The 18,212-nt window shown below is 42.4% G+C and overlaps 2 protein-coding genes across 4 annotated transcripts in view; one reads left to right on the top strand and one right to left on the bottom strand.

The window, feature by feature from the left end:
• Positions 1-14: 14 nt before the first annotated feature.
• Positions 15-8,985, bottom strand: iqcb1 (IQ motif containing B1). 2 transcript variants are annotated; one of them, XM_024289100.2, is made up of 16 exons: positions 8,828-8,925; positions 8,668-8,754; positions 8,013-8,140; positions 7,790-7,946; positions 7,021-7,138; positions 6,875-6,950; positions 6,703-6,802; positions 6,455-6,627; positions 6,279-6,385; positions 5,678-5,796; positions 4,393-4,459; positions 3,414-3,489; positions 3,070-3,233; positions 2,856-2,993; positions 2,626-2,782; positions 15-377 (listed from the first exon to the last, which is right to left on the bottom strand). In XM_024289100.2, exons 3-16 carry the CDS (start codon positions 8,122-8,124, stop codon positions 100-102), a joined length of 1,842 nt encoding a protein of 613 aa, XP_024144868.1. In that variant the 5' UTR covers positions 8,125-8,140; positions 8,668-8,754; positions 8,828-8,925; the 3' UTR covers positions 15-99. The 2 variants fall into 2 exon arrangements, with proteins under 2 accessions (XP_024144868.1, XP_024144867.1); XM_024289099.2 differs by having other exon boundaries at positions 8,668-8,985.
• A 1,928-nt stretch (positions 8,986-10,913) lies between these two features.
• Positions 10,914-18,212, top strand: part of LOC112156731 (kalirin) — a 68,769-nt gene continuing 61,470 nt past the window's right edge. The window contains exon 1 of one of the 2 annotated variants that reach the window (XM_024289037.2): positions 10,914-11,412. In XM_024289037.2, the coding sequence (XP_024144805.1) occupies positions 11,358-11,412 (55 nt within the window). In that variant the 5' untranslated portion in view covers positions 10,914-11,357. The remainder of the gene's footprint in view (positions 11,413-18,212) is intronic. The other variant, XM_024289035.2, reaches the window with a different exon arrangement.

Genomic DNA, 18,212 nt, shown 5'->3' with positions numbered 1-18,212 from the left:
TCACATCAAATGCCTTTTGTTCTTTGGTTCAAACGTCTTTTATTAATAAATATATTTTTTCTTATTTCAGGGAGCAGCTTTCCAGTAGGATCAGCTTCCTTACGTAACAGCTTCACTTTCGTCCACCTCGGTTTGCCTCCTGACTACGGCTGACCCTCCAATATACAGTCCTCCAAGCTCCGCCTCAAGCTCCGCCTCCAGCTCCTGCAGGTGGGCGGAGCTGAAGGTGCTCGTCTCTCCGAGGGTCTTCCACCAGGACAGCCTGTCCGCCTGCAACCGGGCGTTGTGGGCCTGGCGGGCACGAGTCGCGACCGCAGCAGCTGGGCTTAGGAAGGACTCGGCTATGGTCTCCGTGACGACACTGAGGGGCGGGGAATCTGCGAGGACAATCATATTACTGTATTAGAAAGCATTCAGCAGGTGAGGGAAACTGAACGAGTATCAGTCAAATTAGATGGTAGTTGTAGTCATTGACTGTATATGAGAACTGGACCGAGTGAGTGATGTCATCCATCCAAGTCAATTTAGTTGGCATTTAAACATAGGACAACATAGTGAAATATAAGTGATCATCTGAAAATGTAACAATTACTGAGGTTAATTGAGTGCTGAATATTGATATTTGCTTCCTAGTTGTCATTGTTTATAATTATGGTGAGAAATCAGTGTCTTATCATTATTCATTATTAATGTATAACTAAAGGCAAACTGAGCAAATTTGTCATTTCAAAATGATAGTATGACTCAGTACCCATGAAGTAGCTCTCAGTTTCAAAAAAGTTGGTGACCCCTGGTCTAGGGAAACTTATAGTCCAGAGCAAATTATACTCTGGAGCGATTTATAATCCGGAGTGATTTGTACTCCAGAGAAATTTATAATCCTGAGCGACTTGTACTCCGGAGCTACTCCGGAGCTACTCCGGAGCGACTTGTTCTTCGAAGCGACTTATACTACGGAGCGACTTATACTCTGGAACGACTTGTACTCCGGAGCAATTTATACTCTGAAATGACTTGTACTCCCAAGCGACTTGTACTCCGGAGCGACTTGTTCTCCGAAGCGACTTCTATTCTGGAGCGACTTGTACTCCGGAGCAACTTATAGTGCGGAGCAACTTGTACTGCGGAGTGACTTGTTCTCTGAAGTGAGTTGTACCCTGGAGCGACTTTTACTCCAGGGCGACTTGTACTCCAGAGCAACTTATAATGCGGAGCGACTTGTACTCCAAAGCGACTTATAGTGCGGAGCGACTTGTACTCCAGAGCGGCTTGTACTCTGGAGCGACTTGTACTCAGGAGCGACTTATAAGGCGGAGCGACTTGTACTCCGGAGCGACTTATAGTGCGGAGCGACTTGTACTCCGAAGCGACTTGTACTCCGGAGCGACTTGTGCTCCGGAGCGATATATAGTGCGGAGCAACATATAGTGCGGAGCGACTTGTACTTCGGAGCGACTTGTGCTCCGGAGCGACTTGTACTTCGGAGCGACTTGTGCTCCGGAGCGACTTGTACTCCGAAGCGACTTGTGCTCCGGAGCGACTTGTGCTCCGCAGCGACTTGTGCTCCGGAGCGACTTATAGTGCGGAGCGACTTGTACTCCAGAGCGGCTTGTACTCCGGAGCGACTTGTACTCAGGAGTGACTTATAAGGCGGAGCGACTTGTACTCCGGAGCGACTTATAGTGCGGAGCGACTTGTACTCCAGAGCGGCTTGTACTCCGGAGCGACTTGTACTCAGGAGCGACTTATAAGGCGGAGCAACTTGTACTCCAGAGCGACTTATAGTGCGGAGCGACTTGTACTCCAGAGCGGCTTGTACTCCGGAGCGACTTGTACTCCGGAGCGACTTATAAGGCGGAGCGACTTGTACTCCGGAGCGACTTGTGCTCCGGAGCGACTTGTACTCAGGAGCGACTTATAAGGCGGAGCGACTTGTACTCCGGAGCGACTTGTGCTCCGGAGCGACTTGTACTCCGAAGCGACTTGTACTCCGGAGCGACTTGTGCTCCGCAGCGACTTGTGCTCCGGAGCGACTTGTACTCCAGTGCGACTTGTGCTCCGCAGCGACATATAGTGCGGAGTGACATATAGTGTGGAGCGACTTATACTCCGGAGCGATTTATACTCTGAAATGACTTGTACTCCGAAGCGACTTGTGCTCCGGAGCGACATATAGTGTGGAGCGACATATAGTGTGGAGCGACTTATACTCCCGAGCGACTTGTACTCCTGAGCGACTTATACTCAGGAGCGACTTGTGCTCTGCAGCGACTTGTACTCCGAAGCGACTTGTACTCAAGAGCGACTTATAGTGCGGAGCGACTTGTGCTCCGCAGCGACTTATAGTGCGGAGCGACTTGTACTCAGAAGCAACTTGTGCTAGAGAGCGCCTTATTCTCCAGACCGACTTGTACTGCGGAGCGACTAATAGTGTGGAAAATTCAAATGATACAAATGATATAATAGTTTTGTTACACATAAACATCTATTGTACACACATACAGGAATGTGGACGTGTAATATTGCTGACATATCCATGTTTTAATGTCTGCATCCTTCACTGTTTTTCTAAAGTGATCTCTGTAGAAACGCCAACTTGTGTGTAGTTGTGTGTAAGTGTGAGACCTCTGAGTGTCTCCAGCTGGGTGTGTGTATGTGCCAGCAGCGCCTCCACCCGCTGCTCCTCCCTCCTCCGCTGCGCTCCCTTCTGAAGTTCTGCCTGGAGCAGCAGCTGCACCTCCTCGTGGAGCGCCGCACACTCTCCAGGAGACACACGTGAGGACTACACACAACAACACACAGACAATTAACATGCACAGCATTCTGCAATTGACAAAAGATGAAGAGTCTCTCACTTTGTGCGCAGTGATGTACTCCTCCACCTGCTGCTTTAGCTCCGCCCTCCGACTGTCCGTCAAACCTTTCTGACCAATCCACAGCAGCTCAGGAGGCTGTGCTTTGGCATTTCTACGCTTTTCTAGAAAACGCCGCACCTGAGAGAAGCAGATCAGCTCATCACCTGAGTAGTTAAACAGATTCCAGCTCGTTGATGCAGGTTTGTGCACAGACCGCTCTCTGCAGCGTCGTGGCGGCTAGCTGACGCGCACGCCGCTCTCTCAGCGTTTTTCTGAGTGTGTTGTTGTAGCGCCGCCGGTCTCTGAAGCCTCTCCAGAAGCTCTGGATCTTCACGGCCGCTCGACGCTCACACTCCTGCAGGTACGCCTGCACCTGGTCTGGACTCACACACGTTACTCTTAGCCACTCCTACAGTCGTTGCTACTTTAATCCTAATTTTCTAGGACATAGTTTCTGCAGAGCGGCAGGAATTCATTAGCTCTAAAAAAAAGAATGCATCTTGGATTTTTCAAACTATTTGTGATATCATGTGAAACATTGTCTGAGTGTGACGTTACCAGGAGGAAGCAGCTGCAGCAGACGCCTCTGTTTCTGGTGGAACTCCCTCCTCGCCCGCTGACGCCTCACGCACACCTACAGGACAGAACACGCCACCTGTGAAACCACTCCTCATGAGTACAACCTAAAATAGTTCTCTCTGCGTCTTTCTGAGTGGATACAGTGCTTTGCTGCTGTATTCCATTAGAAACCTATTTAAGAAGTATTGTTTGAGCTATACCATGATTTATTAAACCAGAAAAGGTATTTGTTTAATAAACATTTATATCATAAATGTTTCAAATGTGTATTTTCAGATAAAATTATACCATAAAAGGTGGAGTGGGGAGTTTTTTTAGGTCTATATTTAACTTTTGAAAACTGTAGAAATGCAAGAACCTTATTTATTTCAAAAACAATAGAGGGCCTGTAATGGATCCCTGAGGTACTCCAAATTTAACATGCAGCTAAGGACTGGAACAAAACAGGTCCAAATTCAAGACCGCTGCTTTCTGTTTCAGAAAATAGGTTTCTCTGGTCTTATCGGTACAAATAATGACACTAAAAGAGTGTATTTTTTACACAAAAGTACTGTAGAGAAATACTTTAAACGATTCAGAGCTGTGACTGTGGTGTGGCTGCAGGTCATTATTGAACTCTGTGGATAATGGAGGTTTTTTTCCGAACATCCATGAGCTCAGTGAAGTATTGATCCTCAACACAAACGCATCAGCTGACTTTGCTCGATGAACTTCCACCAGAAGCTTTTACCGGTGGCAACCAAAATATATATTTTTATCTCCTCGAAGCTTATTTACGAACTTCAATAGATGATGTGAGAAAGTCCAGACTCGTTTTTAATGACCTGACCCACTTTATAGACCTCATTTATTGATATAGACAGCAACAATGTAACTATTTCTGGTGATAATTAATCTTAAAACTGAATAAAGATAACTGCTTTTGAACAGCTTCAATTTGTCTTCAATAGGTTTCCACCTGATACTTGAGCTCCTCCTCCCACTGCTGTGCCTCCTTCTGCTGCTGCTGCTGCCTCCTCTGAGCCCTAAAACACACATTGAAAGTTAACTCTTCAAAATAAAAGCTCAAAAACAAAGTCATCATGAATCTTGTTAAGTAATAAACATAAATGTTGCCTCATCTGAGCCCTAAAACACACATTGAAAGTTTACTTTTCAAAATAAAAGTTCAAAAACAAAATGTGAATTCATAATTAGGTAATAAACACAAACTTTCCTTCCTATGAGCCCTAAAACACACGTTTCATTTACTTTTCAAAATAAAAGCTCAAAAATTAAGTCATCATGAAAAAATAGTTAAGTGATAAACATAAGCGTTACCTCTTCTGAGCCCTAAAAACCTACATTGGAGTTTATTTTTCAAAATAAAAGCACAAAAACAAAGTCATTGGGAAGACATGGTTAAGTAATAAACATAAACTTTACCTCGTCTATGCCCTAAAGCACACATTTTAAGTTAACTTTTCAAAATAAAAGCTCAAAAACAAAGGCATCATGAATATATGTCAAGTATTAATCATAAACTTAGCCTCCATTGAGCCCTAAAACAGATAGTTCAAGTTTACTTTTTGAAATAAAAGTTCAGAAACAAAATCATCCTGAATATTTGGTTAAGTCCTAAACATAAATTTTGCATCCTCTGAGCTCTAAAACAGTCTAAGTCCACCTTTCAAAATAAAAGCTCAAAGACAAAGTCATCATAAATATTTATAATTTAATATAAAAAATAAACTTTGTCTCCTTTGAGCCCTAAAACATGTTTAGTCTATTTTTCAAAATAAAAGTTCAAAATAAAATTCATTGTAAATAGATTGTTGAGTAATAAGCAAATTTTGCCTCTTCTGAGCCCTAAAACACACATTTAAAGTCTACTTTTTAAAATAAAAGCTCAGAAACAAAATTATTGTACATATATTGTAAAGTAATAAACAAACTTTGCCTCCCCTGAGCTCTAAAACACACATTTAAGTGAACTTTCAAAATAAAAGCACACAAATAAAGACATCATGAATATATAGTTAATAAATAAGCATAAATCTTTTCTCTTTAGAGTTTTATTTTTTGGATTTTGGAAATTTCTCCCTCCTGAAACCAGTCTCCAGTGTACAGTTGAGGGACTGCAACATTCCATCACAACATCCCATTAAAAAAAAAAAAACAACTTTCAGATAGATGTAATAACTTATTTAACTTAAAGTGCAGCCGAGGATGAGGATGGCAGCTCTTCAACAGTATCTCCTCACCTGTATCTCCTCTGCAGAGCTCTGACAGCTCTGTTGAGGCTCCTCACTCGGCGGCGGGTTCGATACGACCTCCAGGCCGCCTGGATCACACACGCAGCCCGCACACGCTCACTGCTCACCTGCACTCACAGAAAAAAGAGACTTTTATCTGAGCTCTGATGTTTCAAAATAAGAGTCTTTAATTCACCAGAAGGAGTTTCTGGTTTGTTTTTTCTAACATAAAATTAAGTCGATGTAGTGTAATAGATATTATAAAAAATATTTTTTTGCTTACATGAAAATAAGGCTACTAAATTAATATGTTGAATCATAACTCTATTCAAATAAAGAATCACAAATATATTCAGAAAAAATTGAAAAAATTGAAAAAAAATAAGATATTTTTATCAAAAAGTGCCTAAAAAGTGATGCAACTTTATTTTAAAAAATCTAATTTTTCTCTTCTAGTTAAAAAAGTATCTAAAATTATATTAATCTAAATACTAAACAGAATATAAAACTGTCCTGTTTGATAATTAACGACATTTTAAAAGTTGTAGAAGTTTAAACTTATTTTATTTGTACTAAATGTTAAAGTTTTTGGTCTCAACTTCAACCAGACCTCAGACTCTTTGACGTCCCTCTCTGATTGGATGATCTCTATAAGTCGATCTACGTCTTGGTCAAAGCCCCGCCCCCTCCAGTCTTTGTGCAGAAGGCTGTCCAGACCTGCAACCAGAAAAACATGACAGATGATCTGTGAACGCCTCCCTCCATCCGCGTTCAAACCTGCCCGACCTTTGAAGCTCAGGAGGAGGGGCCGGAAGCGAAGCCCCAGCTGGCTCGCCATGAGGAGCATCAGTTTGATGCAGGCCCCGCCTACTCCCGGGTCAGAGATGACAGCTAGCTGGCCGACGGCTTCGTTGAGCAGAAGCAGGATGGAGTCGTCGGTGAGGCTGGGGAGGAAGTCCCTGCAGAGAATTCAGGTGATCAACAGTCGAAAGTTGTGCGATCGCCTAAAAGGAAAAAGGTCACGTGAGCGCCACCTGCTGAGCGTGCAGATTTGAATCCACAGCTCCACGCAGAGCAGACACACAGCGGCGTCCTCACACATCTGGATCTGCTCGTAATGGATGGAGCTGAGAACTGAGACGTTGGGGAGAAAAAAGGTTTGGAGTTGTTCTGCGAGCGTGAACGACTGGAGCTGACGTCACTCACCCTGACCGGTCAGGTGAGCGTGAGCCGAGAGCAGCCGGCCCACCGAGTCCATCACCTTCTGGAAGTGAGGCGCGAGCTGACGGAGGCGGGACAGTGACTCAGCCGTTCATCACAGACAGGTTTCTTAATCGAGCGGGCGTCCTCACCTCGGGGCGACCCATCAGCACACTGGCCAGAGACAGAAGTCCGTCCATGACCGACGGCAGCAGGAGTTTGTGAAAGGCCTCGGACCGGCGGCCCGGATCCACGCCGACGCAGCAGCAGCTGGAGACACGGACCGAAGGCGTCAAGAGGAAAAATGTCAAATTATGACACTATTTTACACAGAAATAGCTAAAGCGTTTTACTATTAAACTTTATTCTGGCTATTTATTTTTTTTTAAGAAAATGAAATTGCATAAAATGAATTTATAAATGTTACTAACATGTCTTTGTTCTTATTTAAGTGTAAACTCATATTCAATCACGCTGAGAAAACAAGGACAGATTATATCGCGATAAATATTGTTATCGTTTTATCGCCCGACCCTAATTTAAAGACCCATGAAAATCATGTTTTTAGCATGTTCTTGTGGAATTCTAAAAATGGAGGAAATTTAATAAGAACATTAAGATTAAATCTGCATTTGAGTTTTCCTTTATTCTTATTGTTGTTAATCAGGAGTAATCAAAAATATGCTGTTAGAAAAACTTATAAAATACTCAAGCTTTCTACTTCATTCTGTTGCCACCACTTGACACAAACATGAGTGTTATTTGTTTGTAATTTTCTACTTTTTCCACCTAAAAATAGCAAAAAAAATTTCAATTAACTGGAATGAAAGGCCAACAACTGTTCTAATGTGAAACAGTAAATTGGTAACAATATTATTATTTTTTTTTTAAATCAGACTGATGATCCTGTTCCAACAGTACCTGGTGAGATGGGCAAGTGTGGCGGCGGCGCTCCAGCTGCCCCGCAGCCTGCTGGGAGGCAGGGCGAGGGTGAGGGCGCACTGCCTCAGGACGCCGCTGTCATAGAGGCGAGACTTGACGTCACTGCGTGGCTGCCTGGCGGCCACGTTCAGAGCGTCTGATGGGAAAGGTCAGTCAGGATAAAAACCAGAGCACGGTGGGGCGTTCGTTCAGGCGATCTTACTGTTCAATCCGTCGTTCAGGAGCGTGATCTTCTCCTGCGTGGTCAGGTCCTCCTTCTGCAGCCGTCTCCTCAGCTCTGATATCAAAGCCTCCTCCTCCTCTGTCACAACCATTGTTGTCAATGCTGATCTGGATGACAGAAGGCACAAATAGAACTAAAAATGACGTAAAACAAACACCTTAACACCCAAAAATGACCTAAACAGAGCATTGATCTACATCTGTGGAAGAATGTGACGGGAGATCAGACCTCAGCTCGAAAGGAAGGAACCAAAACATGTTTTCATGTGTGCAGAAACCAGGTTGTGAAGTAGATAACTCGTTAAATTGCAATGAAAATGTAGTTTTTCTGTGTTATTGGACAACTTTCTGTGGGGTTCATTCTATTTCCTTAAGCTTAATTTATTACTTTTATTCATTAAATTATTCTAGTAAACAACAAGTAATGTAAAAAATATTCTGACTGTCACATGTTCGTTTTTAGTTTTACTTTTGAGAGTTTTTGTAGCTTTTTTCATGAAACAGAGAAGTAACACTGTGGTCTATGTGTGTAACACACACGTATGAACTCCTGTTTGTAATGTAAAACGTTAAGCTACAAGCTAACGCTCTGCTTCTATCTCTTTGAATGGCTTTAAACACATGCACGCGCTCACCTGCTAGCTTAAAGTTAGCCGAGGCCATTCATTTAGATATCGTTCCAGCGCGTGCCGAAAGTCTCCGTTGTCTATAGTCGCGTTAAACTGTAAATAAAAATATAAAACTTTATTATTATTTTTTTTTAAAACATAAAATAAAAAATGACCGATAAGTTACGGTAGTAGTGACAGCGAGTCGCAGGAATTAGCAGCTAGCATGGGTCAAAGGATAGGATGCTCCCCTGTTTCTAAGGTAACGTGACGTCATTAGTCTGCGACGGCTGCAAGAAATGCGGACCTAAACAAAGAAGAGCCGCGTTTTCGATGGAGAAGCCTTCATGTTCATTTCTTTCCCCCCTTTTCAACTTAATTTGTCACCGCAAGCGACGTTTTCATGACTTGTACATTTAGCTTTACTTTTACCAAGCGCCGAAGACGATTATCTGCTTTATTAGAGTCCTGTATTTTTCTGTATGAAATATTTTTTAAAAAGTACAATGTGCAGGGGCGGAGCTAGGAAGGACAGCAAAAAGCCCCCCCTCCCCCCCCCCCACTGGTTCCCTCAATTTTTAAAATCAATATTAGTATAATTATTGATAAATATTATTACAATTATTAACCATTATCAATAGCTCATAAGCTAAAACAACTGCTGCTATAATATTAAGAATATTCATTTTAATCAAAAGTGGTGAAAATGATTTTTACAGACTATTACAAGTTGTTTTTAAATTAATAAATAAATTAATTAATTTGAATTTAATTAATGTATTTATTTATTTATCTATTTATTCTTAAGACCATGCCGTAGATTGTTTACCTAAAAAATATTGACTTATGTGATGCAATATCTGGTATATAACGAGAGAAGGGCTATAAACAGGTGCAATTAAACAAGTACGCTATTTGGGTCTTAAGTAAAGCAAAGAATAAGTTAAATTCTGTTTCGTAAACTAATCATTTAAAAGATTTTAATGTTTTAACAACTTATTTTAAAATAAGGTATCCCATTAATATCAATTTTCGTCTTTAATCATAGGATGTTTTGAAAAAAAAAAAAAAACTTAAATTTTTAAATAAAGATAAAAAAAAATAGCAATAATATATTTGACTTCTTTGTTTACCAAGTAAAAAGTCAATTTTTGTCCAAATTCCATCCATTGTCTTCACCTACTGTGTCACTTTTGAGGCTATGGGTGTTGCTGGAGCCTATCCCGGCTACTGTTGGGTGAAGGTGAGGTACACCCTGGACAGGTCACCAGTCTGCTGCAGGCGTCACTAGCACTACCTGATGCGGAACTCTATGGGTTCGTAAGTGACGGAAGGCTCGCGGATGCGGAGTGAGACCGGTAGAGTTCCGTATTTAGATCGGTTATTGATAGTAGGGGCACACACACACTTTTAGGGACAACTTAGAATAACAAATTCACCTAAAGCATGTATTTGGAGGTATGATGGGCCAGGAGGAAGACCATATATGGGCAAAGAGAACATTCAAACTCCACATAAGCCGGGATTTGAACCACAGCTGTCTTGCTATAAGCCAAGAGTGCTAACCACTGAATTCAGTATAGAAACAAAAAAATAAAAAAAGTAAGTCTTTTCTAGTGCTCACAGGAAAGACCCGCTGTTTGTCCTTTTAACCTCTTGATGGCGCTGTAACTTCATAGAGAACAGCATATTTTCCTCAGCTGAGGATGACTTTAGTGGCATTTTTTTTTCATTCTCACAAAACAACTAAAAACACAAAAACTTTTTGTGACAATAAAAGAGGAACAAAAACAAGATAAAAATATATATAATTTCTGCCTCTTTTACTTAATTATTTTAACACTTGATTTTTGTCAAAATAAAAAAAATAAAACGATCAAAATATGTGAATTCCTAAAATGAAACACATAATAAATATATCAATTATCCAAATTAATTATTTTTTTTTATCATATTTGAAACACTTTTATTTTAGTTCTTGTTTGAATAAATCTTTATTGTTCATTTTCATTTACAATTATTTTTTTCAGTTTGAAGCTAAATCTGTCATTTACAAGCCAGCTCAATGTTATATTTATCTTTATTTTTAATCTAATTTACCTGCATAGACTAGAACACGTTATGTTAGTACAGCTGGAGTCAGCTGATCTGTTGATAGTAACGGTACTCGGAACGTTGTAGTAACGCGGTGGTGGGTGTGTGTTGCGCGTGCGCGCGTGCCGTCGGTGCAGCAGCTGCTGCAGCCCTCGTGCACAGCGCCTGCCTCTCTGTCTCCGGTGCGCCTGCGTGCTGGAACACACCGAGCGGCGGACCGCGCGCGCGCTGGCCGGACCGGCGGCAGAGGCGGGGGGGCGACGAGCTGGGGGGGGTCCCGCACGGTAACGGTGGCAAGTGACGCTTTTGGCGCGATGTCGCGCGGGATAACGGGAGCCTAAAGAGCAGCGGCGGAAGGAGCAGGAGGAGGAGGAGGAGGAGGGCGCGCGGACGGACGGTCGAGGATGCAGCGCTGACGGCCCGATTGGTACCCGGGAGGAGCGGAGCGCAGCATCCGAGCCCGCTGGATCGGAGCCGATCGGATGTGAAGCCGCAGAGGTTTCTGATTCGGTCGGCGGGGAGAAGGAGCGAGGAGCGGAGCAACAAAACGGAGGAGAGAGCGCGAGGAGGAGGAGGAGGGAGGCGGCGGAGGAAGAGGAGGAGGAGGAGGAGGAGGGTGGAGGATGAATCCGGCAGATGGAGGAGGAGAAGCGGGCCCGGACGGCCAGGCGACGGCAGGTAGGGTGTGAGCGCGTGCGCGCGCGCGCGTGTGGTGGAGGCTGCTGTCGCCATGATGCCTCAACATCCGCCCATTGACTGCAGGGGTGCGCGCGTGCGTCCGGTACTACCAGTGTGTGGCTCACGTGCGCGTGCACGAGCCTTAATGTATATTGGGGGTGGTGGGTTCCACCGAGGAGGATTGTGGGAAGGCCTGCTGGCTCTCTGAAGGCGCGTGTGTGATGTAACTGCTGTAACTTCCACTTGACTGCTGGAGGAGGTCGGACTGCAGAACCTGCAGGGACAGGTGGAGAGACCCCTGGGGGGGTCCCAACCACCCCCCAGGGACCATCAACCGCAGCCTCCTGGGACCAGAAAACATCTGCCGCCTCAGCTTATGGAGCTGATGCTCCTGAGAGACATGGACGCTGCACAGATGAGGAGAATAATCCCAAATCCTTTGACATTCTTCTGAGAGACAATCTACAGACACACCACTGTGTCTGGTTTACTACAGATTAATGTAAATTCAAATAGCAAAACACTTTTAAAACAGATTAAAATGCTGCTTTATGGTTAAAAAAAGCTTCTCAAATCAGCCTAGAAATGTCTGATATTTAACTAGTAAACATCTGTTAGCTAGTTAGAGTTATTATTTAAAATAAAGTCATACATTTAATGAAAATAAATATTTTCTGACATAGAATTGTGTTGACTGTACAAGAGAACTGGACTGAGTGACCCCCAAACAGGAAGTGCTCTGGTAGCTTTTAAAAAATGTTTTTGCTAATTGTTCCGTAACGCAAGCTAATCAAGTTATAAACTGACCAATCAGAAGCCTTGATAAAAATAGATAGTCTTACATCAAACGTTTGACTGACAGATTTGACTGTATATGGAAATCTGGATTGGGCAATCTCTTGCCTCTCGTGTTCCAATTAGGAAGTTCTTGCGAATCCTATTTTTTTTCCATCATGTTTTTTCTTTATCGCAAGTTATTCAAGTTATAAACGGACCAATCAGATGCCTCCGTAAAAGCATGTGGTGTGTTTGATTGACAGATTCTCCCGATTCGCTTTTAGTAGAAGAGGTATTACACTTCCAACAAGCTTACTTACTGGGAACATTAGTTGTCGTAGAACAATTGACTCAGACCGACTCGGGCCAACTGGTTCCAACATGGCGGCGTCCGTATCGTGGAAAAATGGCAACTGAACTGGCTTCATTACGCTGGAGCCGGACATCGGGGATTTTCTATAGGTGACGTCACACTCTCTCTGTCCAGTTCTATGTGTACACTGACGGAGTTTCAACAAGCTCACTTCTGATTGGCTAGATTGGTAGCCATTGAAGCAATGACTTGGACCGTCTCGAACTAATCACTTCTTACTGGTGTCATATGGCTTCAACATGGGGGTATCGAAAAAAAACAACGCATTGTCACTCCCAACTGATCATAAATGGACGTGTGGTTCGGGCCTATTTCACGTCACTTTTTGACGTTCTTTGTCGTCCTCAACCTTTTGTTTTTTGTTGTACCGGCTGTTCCCATTAAATCAGGTGTCCCCAACCCTTGGAATGTGGTACCGGATGTGGTAACGGATGCAGAACCAGTACCAGTTTAGGGTTAGAGTAGTGGTCCGTGTCCAGAGGATAGGGGACCCCTAAGCAGCGCATGCATTTTTTCCCTGTTTGTGGCCCGGCTCCAAGCGGCCCTCGGACTAGTACTGGTTGGGGACACCTATTGCTAATCCTAATTTTTCTGTAGCGCAAGTTATTCAAGTTATAAACCGACCAATCGGAGGCCTCAATAAAAGTAGGTAGTCTCACGTTTGATTGCCAGATTTCGACAATGACTGTATGTAGAGAACTGGACTGAGCAATCTTGTGCCCATCCGAGGGCTACTTGGTATCGGGCCACTGACAAAGAAAAACTTAATACGCTATTTAAGGGGTCCCCAATCCTCAGGACAAGGATCGAACCACTATCCTAATCCTAACCTGGTACTTGTTCTCCATCCATTACCCCGTCCAGTACCACTTTCCAAGGGTTGGGAGACCCTGATTTAATGGGAACAAAAAAAAAAAACGACAAGCTCGGGACACATAAAAAGTCAAAAAGTGGCGCGGAGGGGGCCCGAAAACATACATCCATATGTACCGAGGTGGGATTGAGAATGCATTAAAAAAATAGCGACTGAATTGCCTTCATTTGGTTGGATCCCCAATTGAGCCATGTTCTATGGATGACATCACACTCACTCTGTCCAGTTCTTATATACAGACAATGGTTCTAAATAAATGTTAACCATGGCTGAAAACGAAATGTTGATTGGGCGACCTATGTAGATTCAGTCCCCTCCTTGCCCACCTATGTGTCAAAGTGTCCTTAGGCAAGACACATGGAACTGCGACTCTGCTGCCTTTTTGGCGTCCAAATAACCCGTGATATGTGTATACACCATTTACCATTCAAAGCAGAAACCACAAAAGCATCAGAATTCCAGTCTGCTTTGCTCTCTAGGTATAAATGAAGATTCACGCCTTTATTTCTATTTGCTGATTGCTTCCATGATGAACAAATTTCTCAAGTAGAACTCCAACATTTCATAAAAATGTATTCATGAATCTCTCTGCAGTTCTCTTCTTTATTTGATGAGGCGATCTAATTAGCTAACAGTCTAAATATATGTGCATAATTTCAAAAGGCATAAAATTTGTATAGATTTTCCAGTTCATGACAAGCCGAGACGACCGACGATACAAATTTATTAGGTTGTTACAGGTATTTATCCCACTTCTTGAACTTTTGATGAAAACAAACCTCATTACATTAGATACCATCACCATGACTCACCTTGAAGACGCCTTTTTCTGACTCTATTTCAATTCATTTATGCCGGATTGATCCAATACTGACTTGGGTGTACAGCAGACAGTTTGGCCTTTTTTTTTTTTTTTCATCCAGCCTCAGGGTGGAGAACTAAATGAGTTGAAAAGCTGTTTAAATGTCAGTGCTGTCCACCCTGAAGATGTTAGGTAGATATTGAGCCAGGGCATAAACTACAGGTACAACCGAAAACCCAACCCGATGCATTCATGGCCGTCAAACTCCTGAAAGATGTGTGTTGTTCTTCAGAAAAGGTCACCTAGAAAGAGCAGTGTAGGATCTGCAAAGGTAAACTGTTACAACGAGTCACCCGGACAGCTTTCTCCGTGTGGGGAACGGCGCTTTAAGAGCTGCAAACTGAATAAATAATGAATGTCAGAAATGTAACCATGGGCAGGAGTGACTGCAAACATCATGCATGGCTGGAAGAGGCAAAACAAACCCAGCCAGACACAGAGGGGCCTTGTAGATGTTTCAGTGTTCCCCTGTTCGAATAGGTTTTTTAACGTTTTTATCACAACTGCCCTTTAGGGGTGGAAACAGGGGGAAAATGGGAAAATCTGTGTCCAGTGACCCGGACAAACTAGCAGGGTTGTAGGCCATTTGGTGAACTTGTAGAGTGTTTTTTTTCTACAGGTATGCTGCAGGTGAGAGGTCATACATGTAAGGGTGAAGTAGGAGAGATGGAGGCGTGTGGAATGGAATTTTACATTTTTTATCAGCTTGATTGTTACAGTAGAAATGAGAAAATGGGAAAATCATAGCGTTGTTGGTGTGGACATCCAATGGGAGTACTACGGACATTTGTGTATCAAGTACACGCCCCGTTCATGTAGCACTTAGTGCAATCAGTAAGGAGCCCGTAATCACACCTTAGTAATGACTAGAGTGTAGTGTAGGAGCATCATACAACCAATACATCACCAATACATCACCAAAGTATTGGTGATGTATTGGCGATGTATTGGCTATATGACATCACCAATGTATTGGTGATGTATTGGCTATATGACATCACCAAAGTATTGGTGATGTGTTGGTTGTATGACATCACCAAAGTATTGGTGATGTATTGGCTATATGACATCTGGCCCTCTGGGTAATTATATCCGGCCCTCCAGATAATTTTTTTTAAGGTTATTAGTAGCCCGATGTTATCTTGTGCTTATTTCTAACTTGTAAAATTTTGACAAAATATACTTTTTTGAAGAGTAAAATACTTAATGTTATTTAAAGTTTAAGATGATTTATTCTGGAATAATATTCCTGCCTTTTCATTATTCATAACTATGTTAAAAAGTTACTATTTTAAAGAGAATCGATGGAAAACGCTTGAAGGGTTTTAACTAAAATTTCCACGGTTTCCGCTGGCACGACTTGGCGGGCCATAAGATAACCTTTGGCAGGTCAAATTTTGGCACCCACGATATGGACAGTGGACACAAAAACATATTTTTGGCACAAATAGAACCCCATACGGCCCAGCCTCAACTAGACTCTGTCTTCAGTGGCCCCAAAGTAAAATGAAGATTGAGAACCCTGATATACAGAACGTCTTCTGAGAAACAGCTGAAGAACTGACTACAAAGAAACAAACAAACTCAACAGTCACTCTGGAAATCAGCTTTAAGACCTTTAAATCCAAAAACAACCACATACACTCGTCTGGAAGCAGCTGAGGGGCTTTTATTATAAAGCAGATAAAACGTCTTTATCGTGTCGAAGATGAAGGACTTTCATTTAGAAGCCTCTGCGCGGAATTGATTGTTTAGTCGGTGAACATCATTTGTTAAACAGCTTTGATTTAAACAAGCTTCTCTTTTTCTGTTTGGCTTGTTGTACCGTGTGATATGTGATCTCCACAGTTTGGTGTGCATGATCCACTATGTCCTGTAGACACTTTGCACTGACGATGTGATGCAAATTAAGTTCCTGTACTGTTAAAAAGGAAAAAAACAGTTAAAATATTTAGCTGTATATAACCATAAAGGAAACGATTGAGGTCACTGGCTCTTCTCCTTCTCTTACTGATGCAGAATGAGTCCGAACTCGATGTCTTTATATCCTACAGGCTGACATTTTCGAAGGGACATTGTGCGGAAATGTATTCATTAGTTTTTGTTGCGTAATCAGTTTGATGAATCCTGACAGTCTGACAGCAAGTTCCTCCAAAGGCTTTTCATCTGCTCCGCTCGGCGGCTATTTTAGGCTTCACACTGACTCACAAGAAAGAGTTTCGTTGGGCTAGGTGAATGGAAATCCTTTTTCTCCTTCCCGTCTGATTGATGGGCTTATCGAGCATCAGTCCGACTTCTGTCGGTGTTGGGCGGTGGTGAACACGCCGGTTTGAGTCACGTTCGCACACTCAACAAATTACAAACACCCACTACTAACCCATTAATGTCGAGGCACCGCACTGACCCACGGTGTAAAGCACAAGGAATCCGCATGCATCAATCGGCTGTTCTTGTCTGATTAATACACAGCAGAAAGCAGTATGGTGGAATTTAGCACACTTACCAGTTGGGAGTTTTTACCGGACCAGTGAAGGTGATAAATCAGTATATCAAACATATTCCAATAGAAATACCTGAAATCTGGACGTGTATCTAGACCTTGACTATACAACCAGACATCATCTGCATAATTGATTCATGAATCGATTTTTGTCTGAAAAAAAAAAAAAAGAGTCAGTTTTTTGGTAGAAATTGTACAGAGATCATAGGAATGTCAACTCATGGGGGGTTCTGTTTGAGCAGAATAGACTGAGAAGGGCTTTTCTCCCTGATAACTGAAACACAAGTGTTTGATGGACTCTAAAGATCATCAGACTTTCAGATTAGACGCTGATTAAATTCCTGTCCATTAGCTAATCTCCAGCGGGGCCTGAAGGCTTCAGACATTTTCACCAACAGAAAATCTGACTTTCAGCTAATGTTTTGGTACAGTCAATTGATTTATTCAAGTATTTCCCTACAGATTTGTCTGTTTTACTGAACTGAAAAACAACATTGTGAGCTTAATTTAATATCAAACATTGTTCCTATGCTGGATTCAATCAAACAACCGTCCTATTATTGCATAGCATTATAACAAGGCACGTTTGAGCATGTGAATGTCTTCTAATGAATGACTGTACGGCAAGCCGATGAGGTCAAAAATCAAAACATCTGCTTTTTATGTAAAATATCATGAAGTTGATATAAAACATAGATAAGCACCTGAACATGTTGACTACATAGCGGTGTCAACTCATCGACTGTATAAGAGAACTGGACCATGTGAGTGTGACATCACCCAAAGAAAATGGCTTATTTCCTGCTCCAATGAAATTAAGTCAAATCAGTTGGCAATTTCCTTTTTTTTTTTTTTTTTGCAATATGGACGGCAGCATGTTGGAGCCAGACTGTGTCAGTAAGCTGGGATTAGTCCATATTAACCATTAGTCTGAGTCAAGATTGCTATGGCAACCACTCTGGCCAATCAGGAGTGAGCTTGTTGGATGTTCACTGAAACTGTTTCAATCAGAAGTTTTGAACGCTCCACGTAAGACAACATACTTTTATTGAGGCATCTGATTGGACAGTTTATAACTTGAATAACTGCCAATAAAGATAAATATTGTGAAAATAAATAGGATTATAAAGAACGTGTTTTTAAAAAGTTATGATTATCCTGACAAATACATTGACTGAGAAATAGTTTTATATTTCTCTATAGAAGCTTATGGCTAAGCCGTCACTGTGACTTCCTGGTACGGCAGCCGCCATTTTGAAACCAGTCGACAGTGATTGGTTGGAGTCGGTCTGAGTAAAGTTTTTACTGTCGCCAATCATGAGTGAGCTTGTTGGAAGTCCACACCTCTTCTGTTTAAAGCAGCTCAGGACGATCTGTCAACAGTTGTGGTGGGGGTCAGCAGGCACCACATGCT

This window comes from Oryzias melastigma, linkage group LG2 (assembly GCF_002922805.2).
Source record: "Oryzias melastigma strain HK-1 linkage group LG2, ASM292280v2, whole genome shotgun sequence".
Classification (NCBI taxonomy): Eukaryota; Metazoa; Chordata; class Actinopteri; order Beloniformes; family Adrianichthyidae; genus Oryzias; species Oryzias melastigma.
This window is presented reverse-complemented; position numbering and strand designations above follow the sequence as displayed.

Coding starts and splice junctions, on each gene's coding strand:
- iqcb1 (XM_024289099.2), bottom strand. CDS start 8,124: ATGGTTGTGACAGAGGAGGAGGAGGCTTTGATATCAGAGCTGAGGAGA. Junction 5,797..6,278: donor GGGACGTCAAAGAGTCTGAG/GTCTGGTTGAAG, acceptor CTGTGAGTGCAG/GTGAGCAGTGAGCGTGTGCG. Junction 2,994..3,069: donor CCACGACGCTGCAGAGAGCG/GTCTGTGCACAA, acceptor TGCTTCTCTCAG/GTGCGGCGTTTTCTAGAAAA.